The 14,032-nt window shown below is 41.3% G+C and overlaps 1 protein-coding gene across 20 annotated transcripts in view; it reads left to right on the plus strand.

The window, feature by feature from the left end:
* SRBD1 (S1 RNA binding domain 1) overlaps window positions 1–13,788 on the plus strand; it is a 307,187-nt gene extending 293,399 nt beyond the window's left edge. For all 20 annotated transcript variants that reach the window (XM_033935755.1, XM_033935737.1, XM_033935739.1 and 17 more), the window contains 2 exons: window positions 2,808–2,992; window positions 12,374–13,788. In XM_033935755.1, the coding sequence (XP_033791646.1) occupies window positions 2,808–2,992; window positions 12,374–12,663 (475 nt within the window). In that variant the 3' untranslated portion in view covers window positions 12,664–13,788. The remainder of the gene's footprint in view (window positions 1–2,807; window positions 2,993–12,373) is intronic.
* Window positions 13,789–14,032: the final 244 nt, after the last annotated feature.

Raw genomic sequence — 14,032 nt, forward strand, 5'->3', positions numbered from 1 at the left:
AGTCCCGGGGAAGATGGCGGAAGCGCTGATAAAACACAGCATCGTTGAGCATCTAGAAAGGAATAAACTGATGAAAACAAGCCAACATGGCTTCTGCACGGGAAGATCGTGCCTAATAAATTTACTGCACTTCTTCGAAGGAATTAACAAACAAATGGACGAAGGGGCTCCCATAGACATCGTATATTTGGATTTCCAAAAAGCTTTCGACAAGGTACCCCATGAACGCCTACTATGGAAATTGAAGAATCATGGGGTGGAAGGAGAGGTGCATAGATGGATCAAAAATTGGTTGATGGGAAGGAAACAAAGGGTGGGAGTGAAGGGCCACTACTCGGACTGGAGAAGGGTCACGAGTGGTGTTCCACAGGGGTCGGTACTCGGACCGCTGCTATTCAATGTATTTATTAATGACCTAGAAACCGGGATGAAGTGCGAAATTATAAAATTTGCAGATGACACAAAACTTTTTAGTGGGGTTGGGACTAAGGAGGACTGTGAAGATCTACAAAGGGACCTGAACAAACTGGGAGAGTGGGCGAATAAATGGCAGATGAACTTTAATGTAGAAAAGTGTAAGGTCTTGCATGTAGGAAACAGAAACCCGATGTACAGCTATACGATGGGAAGGCTGGCAAAGGGTAAAAGTAGCCTAGAAAAGGACTTGGGGGTACTGGTAGACAAAACAATGAAGCTGTCAGCACAGTGCGCAGCAGCCTCTAAGAAGGTGAACAGAATGCTAGTTATTATCAAGAAGAGTATCACAACCAGAACGAAGGACGTTATCCAGCTGTTATATTGGGCGATGGTGCACCCGCATCTGGAGTACTGCGTCCAGTATTGGTCGCCGTACCTTAAGAAGGATATGGCGATACTCGAGAGGGTTCAGAGGAGAGCGACATGACTGATAAAAGGTATGGAAAACCTTTTATATGCTGAAAGATTAGAGAAACTGGAGCTCTTTTCCCTGGAGAAGAGGAGGCTTAGAGGGGACATGGTAGAGACTTACAAGATCATGAAGGGCATAGAGAAAGTGGAGCGGAACAGATTATTCGAACTTTTGAAAGCTACAAGAATGAGAGGGCATTCGGAAAAACTAAGAGGGGACAGATTCAGAACCAATGCTATGAAGTTCTTCTTCACCCAAAGGGTGGTGGACACCTGGAATGCGCTTCCAGAAGATGTGATAAGACAGAGTACGCTATTGGGTTTCAAGAAGGGATTGGATGCTTTCCTGAAGGAAAAGGGGATCAAAGGGTATAGATAGAGGACTACTATACAGGTCCTGAACCTGATGGGCCACCGCGTGAACTATCAGACCCGATATTCAGTGCTATTTAGTCTACTGGGAACGTGTCTCAGCCATCTAAATAGCACATAGCCGACTATCCATTGATATTCTGCAGGGGATAACCAGCTCTTTCATGCTGAATATCCCTGTCTCCAGATTGGCTGGTGAGCAGCTATGTCACATGACGTAACAGGTCATCACCAATATTCAGCAGCTCTCTGGCTAAGCTTGGCAGCCAAAAACGACCACCTAAAAGGGTGGTATATGTTTGACCATTGAGACTTAGCCGGCTAGCCGCTGAATATTGGCATAGGCAGCTATGTCTTGGCCAGCCAAGAATAGACTGGAAATTCATTGGGGGTCGCCGGATATGGCATGGACTGCAGAAGATCGCCAACGATCTCCTGCAGTCTGAATAAGAGCCTGATCAGTTTAAGAAATTTGTAACTAAGCTATTATAAATTAATTATAAAATAGTTTAATGTGGTTCTATTAGTGGACCACATTGCCCCATTTCACATTTAAAAATTGATTTTTCATGCTGTTATCATCATGCAAACACGTATGAAAACTGTTTTGTATGCCTACTATCATTCTGCCAGTATTGAGGATACTTGACAGTATCATTTCTGTGTTTTTAGTAATGCAAAGCCCAGCTTAAAGAAAGTCTGCATTTTGTTGGTGAATGCATTTAGCAAAGACAAAAAAAACCCTCTTTATTATAAAAGAGGCTTTGTTAAAATCTCCTGTCCTTTCTTCCTATCAGCCATCGCTGCTCCTAATTGGAATTATTTCCAATACACTTCTCCCTCCGTATTTGCTGTGATAGGGTATTAACAGAACCGCAAATACAGAAAAAACGCGAATAACTTTTTCATATGTTATTCGCTGTTTACTATTAAAAACCTTCGCGAATATGGCGAAACCGCGAATAACATGGTGGGAGACCTGGCTTGTTCCTAAAGGAGAGGCAAAACACGGTGAAGAAAGTGCTGGGAATCGGCGATTTTCTCTGTAAACACTTGGAATCAGTGATTTCTCTATGCAAGCTGTTGTAATTTGGGGGGAGGAGCCAGCATGCTAAAAACCGTGAATAATCGAAACCGTAAATGCTGAAACTGCAAATTCGGAGGGAAAAGTGTACACACTATTATTGTGTGTTTAGTGAATGAAAACTTTGAATCTGATCCCTGTTAGGGTTTGGTTATTCCTTATTAACTAATCAGCTATTGTAAATACTTACAACTCAAAACCATAAATGAAAGTGATATTCTGTGATATTCTATAAATGGCTATTTATTTTTATCACTGTTGATTAAAACACTTCAAAGAGAAAATAACTGTTATTTTCCCTAACCTTTGTTTTATGTGAATTTCAGGTTTCTGCAATTCTGTGAAATGTGTTTCCCTCTACATTTCTGTCTTAAATCTGTGGTATGGAAAACCTCCCTATGTTATTCTAAAACTAGGAAATGTGACTGTTAATGTGTGCAATTAATTATTTTTCTTTAAATAGGTTTCTGATGCTTATTGGTGGGATTTCAGATGACATAGGAAAGCCTGAAATGCAGAACAGTGTAAATAAAATTATTTTTGCAGAAGGAATGGCCAAAATTGCTCAAAACCTGAAAACAACAGAACAGACATTGCAGATAATCATTGACGGTCTATGTCAACCTGAAGGTTTTGATATTCGAACAGGTAAAATATATTTTTAGCTTTGCTGATAGCACAAAAATGCCCTGTCCCAAACCTGACACATTTTAATTAGTCTGCTTTAGCACCTTTCAGATTAAATAAGTGTGATGGGAACAGGCAAGATACAAAAATGATACAGGGTGATTACACCTTGTATACTAACATTTATTGTAGCATGAACCTTTCAAAGACAAGAGTCCACAATAATCAGCTCAATTATACTGTTGTTATCACTAGGTATTTCTCAATTCTTTTCTGTATTCTGTACACATCATCCACAGCTCCCCCTCCCCTCCCCTCTTCGAAACACACACATTCACTCCTCGTATCCTTAAATGCTCATACCTCAATAAATTTCTGAGTGTGTAGGTTGTCATCAGCATCTGTCGTTGCTTCTACACCAGATTAACATAGCTACCCCTTTGGAAGCCAAGCCACTTAACTGTCTAAATACTTAAAGGCTAGATCCTCCACGGCATCCTTCCTCCATTAATCCCACTGTCCTGGAATTCCTCGAATCTTAGTACCACCAGACCTACCCAAAAATCGAAACTATCCTTCCCCTCATTAAAAGGCATTTCCCACCCAGGAAAACTGGGGACTTCCCTCCTCTTCAGATTCACCGAGCTCTGGAACAACCTTACCTCCCCTCTTCGGAACCTGAGTGCTCGCCAACCCTTCCGTAAACATCTGAAAACCTGGCTTTTCTCAAAAATTTAACCACTCCCTCCTCATCTGACATCCTAGCTCTCTAACACTCTTCTTTCCTTCGATCTTCATCTAACCCTTTCCCTGGAGTTCCTTTCTCATTACAATCCCTGTAAACCGTGCCGAGCTCTATGACCATGGAGATGGCGCGGTATACAAACCTAAGGTTTAGTTTAGTTTAGTTAGATTTACTAAATTGTACAACCAACATTAACTTGCACCAGTGCCATTAATGTGCATTATTAGTAAATCGGTCCCACTGCATAAAATGGAACCTGCAGAAAATAACACACGTTAATATGTATTAGTGTGTGGTAAGGTGGTAGCAGTTTTTAGTAAATACAGCTCTTTGCTAGATTTGCGTTCGCCCCTTCGATGAGCAATACCACCTAATAACTAAAAAGTATGGGGTTTTTCTGTGTTCTGACTTTTATGAACTATAAAACTTACACTGGAGGCAACTGAAAAAAGGAGGATTCAATATGCATTTTCTAAATACAGAGAATTGTTGGATTAATACAGGTACTAACAAATTTGCCATCAGCTTCGTGATGAAAGATATGAGAATCTAGTCTGAAAATAAAATGAAAAATCTTACTACATTTAATCAAATCATACTGTATAAGCACTAAAGAAAGCATCACCAAAGATTTTTAATAGGGAAAATAGAAATATTTTACTTTGAATGAACGACAGACTAACCCCCTCTTCTATTAAACTGCACTAGCAGTTTTTGGCGCAGAGAGCCGCGCTGAATGGCCCACGCTATTCCCGACACTCATAGGAACTCAATGAGCGTCGGGAGCAGCGCGGGCCATTCAGCGCGGTTCCCCGCGCTAGAAACTGCTAGCGCAGTTTCGTAGAAGAGGGGGGGGTAAGAGTTTTAAGCTCTGCTGCCAGTTGTTTATCCATCCCCCCCAAACCTCTTTTACAAAGGTGCGTAAGGCTTTTTTATCGCTGCTGTGGCAGTATTAGCTTTGACACTCATAGGAATTCTAGGAGTGTTGGAGCTAATACCACCGTAACAAGTGATTAAAAAAGCCTGACGTGGCTTTGTAAAAGGAGCCCAATGTGCAGTAAAATATACACTTAATATACAGTATCATAACACGGGACATGGTGCATTTTTAGGGCTTTTTCCTTTTTTTTTTTTAAATTTGGCATTCATCCCTCTTTCCCATTGTTTTCAAGTCTTAAGTATTACATTACATTACATTACATCAGGGATTTCTATTCCGCCATTACCTTGCGGTTCAAGTATGTTTGTTTAGTTCGTGTATGTCTAATAAATTTTTTAAAATATTGGTCATCCAGTTATTTTTAAATACTTTGTACTTTTGGATAAGCGTTTAATCAAAACTTAAATAAACTATGAAACGGTGACGGGACAAAAACGCGCGAGACTTTGCCACGCTGACATTGCAGTGCAGACAATTCAGCACAAGACCTCAGCGTGCCGCCTAAAAAGTTACTTTTAAAAAGCTCCGATGGGAGGTGTTGGGGGGGAAACCCCCTCCCACTTTACTTCATACTCTTCACGCTGCCGTTGGGGGGGGTGAAACCCCCCACATTATAGAGAAAACTTAACTTTTTCCTAAAAAATCGGGAAAAAGTTAAGTTTACTCTATAGTGGAGGGTTCCAACCCTCCCCCTCCCCACGGCAGTGCGAAGAGTATGAAGTAAACTGGGGGGTTTCCCACTTACACCCCGCGTTGGAGCTTTTTAAAAGTAACTTTTTAGGCGGCGTTCTGAAATGTCGGCGCGCCGAAGTCCCGCGCGCGAATGACTATGAACCTATCATTGTATGCTGATGTTTCCCACAGGCTTAGTGTGCATTCAATTTAATTTTCCTGCAGAAAGTTAACAAAGGGCACTTAGCTCACACTAATCATAATGTGCCAGCTGGTTACCATTTCATTGCCATGCTCCCTCATGGAACAATTCCCCCCCCCCCCCCCCCCCCCCCCAATTAATTGCCACACAGTTTAGCCAGTGGAAGCAGGAAAAATATGCGAAACACTTTTATGTGTTTGTGCATTAGCCTGTTTTTGCACGCAGGAATCAGTAAATGATCCCCAAATATGGGCATAAAAAAATAGCACCTGGTGTTATTCTATAAAGGGTTCTCCAGGATGAGCACTCATTATAGAACAGTGTTGGTCGCTAAATTCCACCCCCAACTTTGGGCATGAGGACTTAACACCAACTGAAACCAGATGTAAATCCAGGCGCACATCTGTGGTATTCTATACTACCGTGCACAGTTTTCTGGAATGCCCGGACCCACCTATAGCTGTCTCATGGCAAAATCCCCTTTGAAGTTGCACTATCCTGTAACTGGGTGTGCAAATGGGTTTCTGCGCTAGTCTGCTGTTTCAGCTCCTTGCATCTGTTCGAATGCATTTCTGTGCCAATCTTTGGGCATGGAATTAGCACCTAACTTTAGGTGTCATTTATAGACTTCCCCACTAAAGGCTTAGGCCCAGATTCACTAAAGATAGCGATTCAGTCGCTGTTGGCCGATTCTCTGGCCGATTTTGAAACAGCAATTGATTCACTATCTTTTTTGCATGCAAATGATTTGCACAGAAAAGGCAGGAGGGATGCCTACTCCCTCCTGCTGGCAAATACCTCCCCCCACCCCCCAAAAAACCTGATTAGAGGAATGCCCACTCCCTCCTGCCATCAGCCTCCCCCTCCCATACCTTATATGTTGGGGGCAGGAGGGGTGCTTCCTGCTCCTCCAGTGCACGGCGGGTCTTAGGCATCTTGTGATACATGGAGAGGGGCCTAAGCCCTGACTGACTCAGGTGCCTCGGACTCCTGGAGGAGCCCGAAGTGCCTGAGCCAATCAGTAACTTCCTTAGGTAGGAGCCTAAGAAAATCACTGGCCAAAACAATGGCCAATCAGTGACTTCTTTAGGCTCCTACCTAAGGAAGTCACTGATTGGCTCAGGCTCCTCCCAATGGAGGAGCCTCAGGTGCCCGAGCCAATAAGGGCCTTAGGCTCCTCCCATGCATCACATGATGAACCAGGGTGGGGCATAAGGCCCGCAGTGCGCAGGAGGAGCAGAAGACACCCCTCCTCCCGATGTAAAAGGTGCGGGAGGGGGAGGCTGATGGCAGGAAGGAGTGCTGTTTTGGGTTTGTTGGTGTTTGGGGGGGGATTCGGGGAGATGGGTTGATGGCAGGAGAAAGTGGGCATCTCTCCTGCCTTTTACTTCCGGGTGGGGGGAGGCTGCATTTGCGTTTGTCTCGGGAGGGGCCATTGGCAGCAGTGGGGGGTTTTGGGTTGTTTTTTTTTTTTTCATTTTTTTTAATGGACAGATATTTTTAATGGACAGATACATGCAAAATATCTGTGCCATTAAAAAAAAAAAATGCCACCTCCCCCACTGCTGCCAACGGCCCCCCAAGACAAATGTGGCTCCCAACAGGTCTGCAGCAGTCGGGTTTTAGGATAGTAAAACCCGATTCAAAATAGCGAAGTAATTGTTAGTGAATCAATTGCTTGGCTATTTTGCATGAGGTTTTACTAATTTGCACGGGGGGATAGGATTGGAGATCTGTCGGACAGCAGTTTAGTGAATCGGGTTGGGGAACGCGAACGATCGCATAACCAGTAAAACTGGTTTTGTAACCATCATTACAGGATCAGTAAGTTTAGTGAATCTAGGTAGTGCCTTTAGTAAAAGGACTTGAATGTTTGAATGGGGATAGTTTTGTACTTCATTTGTGCTTGGATAATTTCCTAAAAGAGAAGTCCTTAGGCCATTATTGAGATGGCTTGGGGAAATCCACTGCTTATTCTTAGCATGAAACCTGTTTTACTACTTGGGATCTAACTAGGTACTTGGGACCTGGGTTGGCCATTGTTGCAAACAGGAATACTGGGCTTGATGGACCTTCGGTCTGTCCTAGTATGGCAATTCTTATGTTCTTAACGTCATAACGTAAAAACCTAATTTAAAAACAAAATAAAATTTATGAATAGATTGCTATTTATTTTCCTCTTTAGTTTGCTTGTAAGTTCATCAGTCTCTTGGAACTAGTTCAGATAGGGTTCATTCAATTACAGTAGACTGATTTATGAATTTCCTTCACTGCTATGGTAGTGAGTGATATATACAGTAGATACAGATTATATATTTAGTGATTAGAATACTTCACGAAACTTACCAAAATTAAGTAACTACCATCTCTTCCTACCATTAGAAGATGTATAAATCATCTCATTTTATCCACATTGTCATATAATATAACAGCATATGTGAATATAAAAGTGCAACCTATCTTCAAATTATATGTTCATTGAATTCCTAAGCTGAGAATAGTCCCTGCATGGTACAAACTTAATGACATATTTCTGCTATTTTATATGAAAAATTGCTATTTATTTGCTAGTTTTATCATTAAAGAAGTGAATATGGGCACATGCAAAAGTTTGGACAGCCTTTCAATTGATTCATTACTACTTTTCTAAAAGTTGATTGACGGGGGGAACCAAGATGACTTCAGACTAGTTATTGGTGTTCTTCTCTGTTGGTATGCTATTGGTGATGGTGAAGAGGAAGGGAATAATCTGCGCCCAGTCATGGTTTCATGAATCATTGGCCCTGGACACCATGGATGCCTTCATGCTGCAGAACCAGATGATTTTATCCTCCTGGGCGACCTCAATGTGAACTGAACAGATGAGGGAGAATTCAGCTTGCTCCCTTGAGGCACGTAATTTCTCACTGGATGAGTTATAGATGCTGCCAGGACAGTAATCAATGGTTCATTCAGTTGCAGCATCAGGGGGAGAAGAATCCAGAATTGGCAGAAAACAGAGTGGTGGTTTTGCTTTGGTGCATATTTGAAATTGCTATGGGAGGGACAAGTCTACTCTGAAGAGCAACAAAAGGTAACTCCCCTAAAGCGGAGCATTGGAGGTACTTTTAGGAGTATGGTTGCAATTGGGCCAGATCATTTTACGGGAGTGTCAAAGATGCAAGACAATCTGAGAGGCAATATCTGAACTGCAAATTTCCAAGGTCTCCTCCCAGCTATTGCAAATGGCTTTGAAGTCCTCTGACTTGGGGCTCAGGTTTAAGATCTGGGGACTGAGCTTGAGGCCCAGGGACAATGAGTTTTCGCATTGGAGTCAGATGTTCAAATGCTAGTGGACTGATAACCTGAAGAACGAGATGAGGCACAGGAATCTGCACGATATACTCGTACTTTCCCAAGTCCTTCTCTTTTACATCTTAGATGTTTTTTGTAGCATCTCTTACCAAAATTTTTCATGAACTTTCCATCAATATACTTTCAGCATCTTATACAATCCATCCAACGATTAAAATTTTAGGAATCATATTAGATAAATATCTTACTATGAAAACCCAGATAGATGCTGTTGTACGTAAAAGTTATTTTACTTTATGGAGACTTTGAACAATTAGACCCTATTTTGAAATTTTCAGCCTTTAAATTATTGGTCCAGTCATTACTGTTGAGTCTTCTTGACTATTGCAATATTGCTTATTTATCAATTACTAAGAAGGAATTATTGAGATTATCAATGATACAGAACACAGCAGTTAGATTGATTTACAGATTGAAGAAATACGATCACGTTACGTTATTTTATTGTGAATTGCATTGGTTGCCTGTGGAAGCTTGGGTTCAAGTTGGGCTGTTTTTGTTACAAGGTTTTATATGGTGCAGCCCCTACTTATCTGGCTAATAGTTTTTCCATAGCTACGCACAAATGCAGTAGAAAAACTCATGCTCTGTTCAATTTCCCTTCTGTAAAAGGTTGTATAAAAGCAAGAAATTCCTAAATCACTCTTTAGCTTAGCATCTCAGGCAGCTATTCATGAAAAAGAATTTCGATCATTGTTGCTCACAGCTGTTTCTTACAGACATTTTAGAAAATAGCTAAAAACCTATCTTTTCTCCAAATACCTGACTCATTCAAAATATACGATTATGTTTAATGTTTATCTTTTGTAAACCGCGTAGAACTTTTTGGTAACGCAGTCTATAAGTATAATGTTATGATATCCTTGAAGTTTTGAAAATGCCTGAATCCCTCCTTTCTCTAAAATATATTACCACGTCACTGGGATAAAGTCAAATCTGCTTTATTGATGGATGGTTTGGATTTAACTAATTTCCTTAAGAAGTCAAATATAGAGGGTTAGCATTAAACTCTGACCTGGAATGTTTGCTAAGATGTTTTCTTAGGATTTGTTCTGTTTCTTTTTCTAATTGTAAAGTATGTATATTTCCAGATGTATCTTGAATGACTTAAAAAGAGAAGGAAACACTTTTTACTGATACAGTTCCAACAACTTTGTGCCTCTTTTACCTATGTATTGTTAAATAGCAAAAGGAAAATTGTTTGTTTTGATTTCACACAACTAATGTTCGTTTTGCCAAATAAGAGAGTGGTCTCCATTCCCCCTGCTTCTTGGTTGCTTTGCACATTCCTAGAATAATTCTTCACAACTGTGCAGTGCAAAATTTATGCAGAATTCCTCTGTCATGCAGAATTCTGCATTTGTCTTGTAGAATTCTGTGTGTGGACAGGAAACATCTGCAATGGTGTTAGTTTTGTTGGCTGGGCTGAGAAAGTTTCAGCGGCCTGAAACAAAGAGCTGTGTGGGCATGGTAGGAGAGACAGTTTCAATCGGAGAGTTGAGTCGTATGAGCCCGGGCTGAGGTAGCAGCATGGGAGGATAAGACTGCAACCATGAGTGCTGGTTCACACGTGCACGAGATAAAGAGTAAACGTTACATCAGCAAGGACTACAGCCCTAATTCCTGGAGAAACTGCAGTCAACAAGGCTGATTGGCAAGGCCACTGGTAAGCCCATGGCCAGCATGAAGGGAGCAGTGAGGAAAGTGCCTAAAAGTGGGCTGGAATGAGGATGTCTTGCTGAAGAAGTAGGGAGCAAAGAATGCAAGGAAGGGGTTGAGCCTGGGATTGAGAATGGGGAGGAAGAAAAAGGGAAAAGCAAAGAAAGCCTAGAGGTAGCAAGCCTAATGATTACGAGGAAGAGTGAAACAGAGAAAGCTGGGGTGAAGGTTGCAGAGGTTTGGGGAGGAAGAAAGAGAAAGGAGGTGGTAATCCTAGGGCAGGGGTAGGCAATTCCGGTCCTTGAGAGCCGGAGCCAGGTAAGGTTTTCAGGATCTCCATCATGAATATATGTATGAGATGGATTTGCATGCACTGCCTCCTTGAGATGCAAATCTATCTCATGCATATTTATTGTGGATATCCTGAAAACCTGACCTGGCTCCGGCTCTCGAGGACCGGAATTGCCTACCCCTGTCCTAGGGAGAGCAAGAGGGAGAGAAAAGGCTGGGTGTTTGGCCCTGAAAAGGGAAGATCAAATTTGTAAGGGGTTCTAGCTAAAGTGGGGAAAGAGCTGGAGAGAGCCATGCCAATAGGTGGACAGAGCTTATGCTGGGGAATTCTGCATAGAAAAATTAAAGAATTATGCATGCTTCAGTATTACATTTTTAAACTTTACTGAAAAATACTGTTGTTTGAACAAATAAAGGCTTGCAGAATCTTTAGTTCTTTGGTTGCAGAATCCATTGCAGTAATCATGGTTTGAAGTAAGGTGGCCAGTTTAACTACTAATTATCTGCTTTCTTTATTAATTACGGTATTTGGGTACCCAAATCTCTCTTTGAGTATTTGGTTTCTATTTTTTGCACTAATAGAATTAAATGAAATAATATTTTACACACGCAAAATATCTGCCCCATTAAAAAAAAAATTAATAAAAGACAGGCAGGCCTATCAGGAAAATATGCCCCCCACACACACAAACACGCCCCCCCCTCCCAAGGCACCTCAGCCAATCAAGGCCTTAGGCCCACGTTAAATCCACAGGCTTGCACTGCGGGGAACGGTGGCAGAGAGCAGGAGAATCCGGCGAGCTGGCAAGAGCAATCAGGGCAGAGCAGAGCAGGCAGGAGAGATCAAGGCACAGCCCTGACAGTAGTGACAGGAGGCTGCTTCTCCTGTTACTACTGTCAGGGTTTGCTTATGAGCGAGGATCACACATTTGCGATCCCTTCTTGCAAATGGGGCCGTTCCTCCGATCGCCCCCATTTGAATACGACTGATTGGTGAATCAGTCGGACCTGCCCCAATCGGAAACGGATTGTTCCAATTCGGGCAGGTTAGTGAATCTATCCCTTAGATGGCTGAAGGAAACGTGTGAATGCTTTTGGTTCTGCCAAAGGTAGTGTGTGACAAAGTATTAATTGAAAAGGTGTCCAAACTGTTTCAGCTGCCATATTCACTGCTTCATTGTTCTGCATCTATGAAATATTGCACAAAAATAGTAATAATGAATTAGAAATTGAAGAACGGCATTGTTATAACGTTGTCCTATGTAGAGGCAGTGTAATCTGTTTTTCATGTAGGGATTCTTTGAACATGCAGTTTGATCAGAGGTACCTAAAATTTTCTATACAACTATATATTATGCCGTTTGTTCCAGACTAGAGAATGGATGTTTATAGATGAATTTCTAAAGGAAATCCAAAGTTGATTTACATCTAATGGTTAACTTCATTCTTATTTCACATATATTTTATGCATGAAGTTCTTTGAAATGTAAGATAAAACATACAGAGCCACTTATTTGAAATCTTCTTTTTCTGTTACAGAATTTGACCAACCTGATTTTAAGAGGACAATAGTATGTCTTGAAGATTTACAAGTGGGGACCATTCTTACTGGAAAAGTAGAAAATGCCACACTATTTGGAGTTTTTGTTGACATTGGTGTGGGCAAGGCAGGGTTAATTCCAATGCGGTATATAACACAAGTAAAACTCTCTCAAGATAAAAAACGAAGAAGTCTGGGACTGGGCCCTGGAGAAAGGGTGGAAGTTAAAGTGATCAATGTTGATATTCGGCAGTCGCGAATTACATTGGACCTCATTCGTGTTTTATAATTCTTTCAGAAGTTACCGCATATAGAAATAAATCAATATATGCTGATATTTGTGCTAGGACCTGGATTTTTATGGTTTTCCCTTATTTTCTTTTGTTTCTCCTTTCTGTAGTTCATCTCAAACTTTAGTGTGGTTTATTATGTTTTTGCCCTTATTTGTCAATCTTTTTTTTAATATCCCTTTTTGTGGCTTGTGTATATTTTCGTGTTATTTTTCTTTCTACATAGTATTATGTAAACCAATTAGACATTTTTAAGATAGACAATATAATATATAGGGGGAAATATGATCTTCAATTAGTATTTTCATGTTTACAAAATTAAATTTTGTATAATTGAAGTTTTTGAAATATATTGCAAAACGTACAGAGGAATGAAGAAGGAAGCATATTCTGATTCATCAACTGAGAGCAGCTTAGAGATACGGTCGAGTCACATTATAATAACCACCTGCTGATATTCAGAATAACCGCCTATGGTAGCACGGATGGCAACCAGACACTGTGGGAGTGACTCAGTAAGATGCTGGGTGGTTGCTAGAGGTATCTAGAGCCTTATAGACTGCAGTGTATCCAACAGTTGTTGACGGGTGCGTGGTGGTGGATCCAGTCGTCTAACATGTCGATCGAAATGGTTCCCAATGTGCTTGAATAGATTAATGTCTGGGGAATTCAGAGTAAAACAAAGAAAAACTGCAGACAAATGTACAAGGATGCAGACTAAATTTATTACAACAAAACTATGAATGCGGTTAATGTTACCACCTTAAAACAAGCCAAAGGACCCGACATGGTCCGTGTTTTGGTTAACACGCCTTCATCAGGGGTCCTAATAAACCAAAATACAAAAACTCAGAATTTGCATAAAATACATATAAATATATATATTTTTTGTGTGGACATGTGAAAATGGTGTGTACATAGACAATCACAAATCCTAAAATTAGAGTAACCAGAAAACAGGTCACATTAATGTAAAAAAGAAGTGATATGGAAAAGTGAAAATAAATACAATGGAACCTTGGTTTACGAGTATAATTCGTTCCAGAAGCATGCTCATAAACCAAAATACTCATATATCAAAGCGAGTTTCCCCATAGGAAATAATGGAAACTCGCTTGATACATTCCCACCCATCCCCGAGGCCAGCGGCGCTGCTCCCCCCTCCCCCGCTCGAACCGGCACCCCAGCCCGAACAACTTGAAACTTACCCCCCCGTCTGGCACCGGCATGCAGCCCATAGGATGTACCGGTGCCGCTTGAAGAACTTCCTGCCTCTGCTGGGCCTTGAGCATGCATCTGCGCATGCTCAAGGCCTTCTAATTCTCCCTCTCGCCGAATAATGGCTGAATAAATTGATTGAGATAAAAT

This window comes from Geotrypetes seraphini, chromosome 3 (genome assembly GCF_902459505.1).
Source record: "Geotrypetes seraphini chromosome 3, aGeoSer1.1, whole genome shotgun sequence".
In the NCBI taxonomy this organism is placed as follows: Eukaryota; Metazoa; Chordata; class Amphibia; order Gymnophiona; family Dermophiidae; genus Geotrypetes; species Geotrypetes seraphini.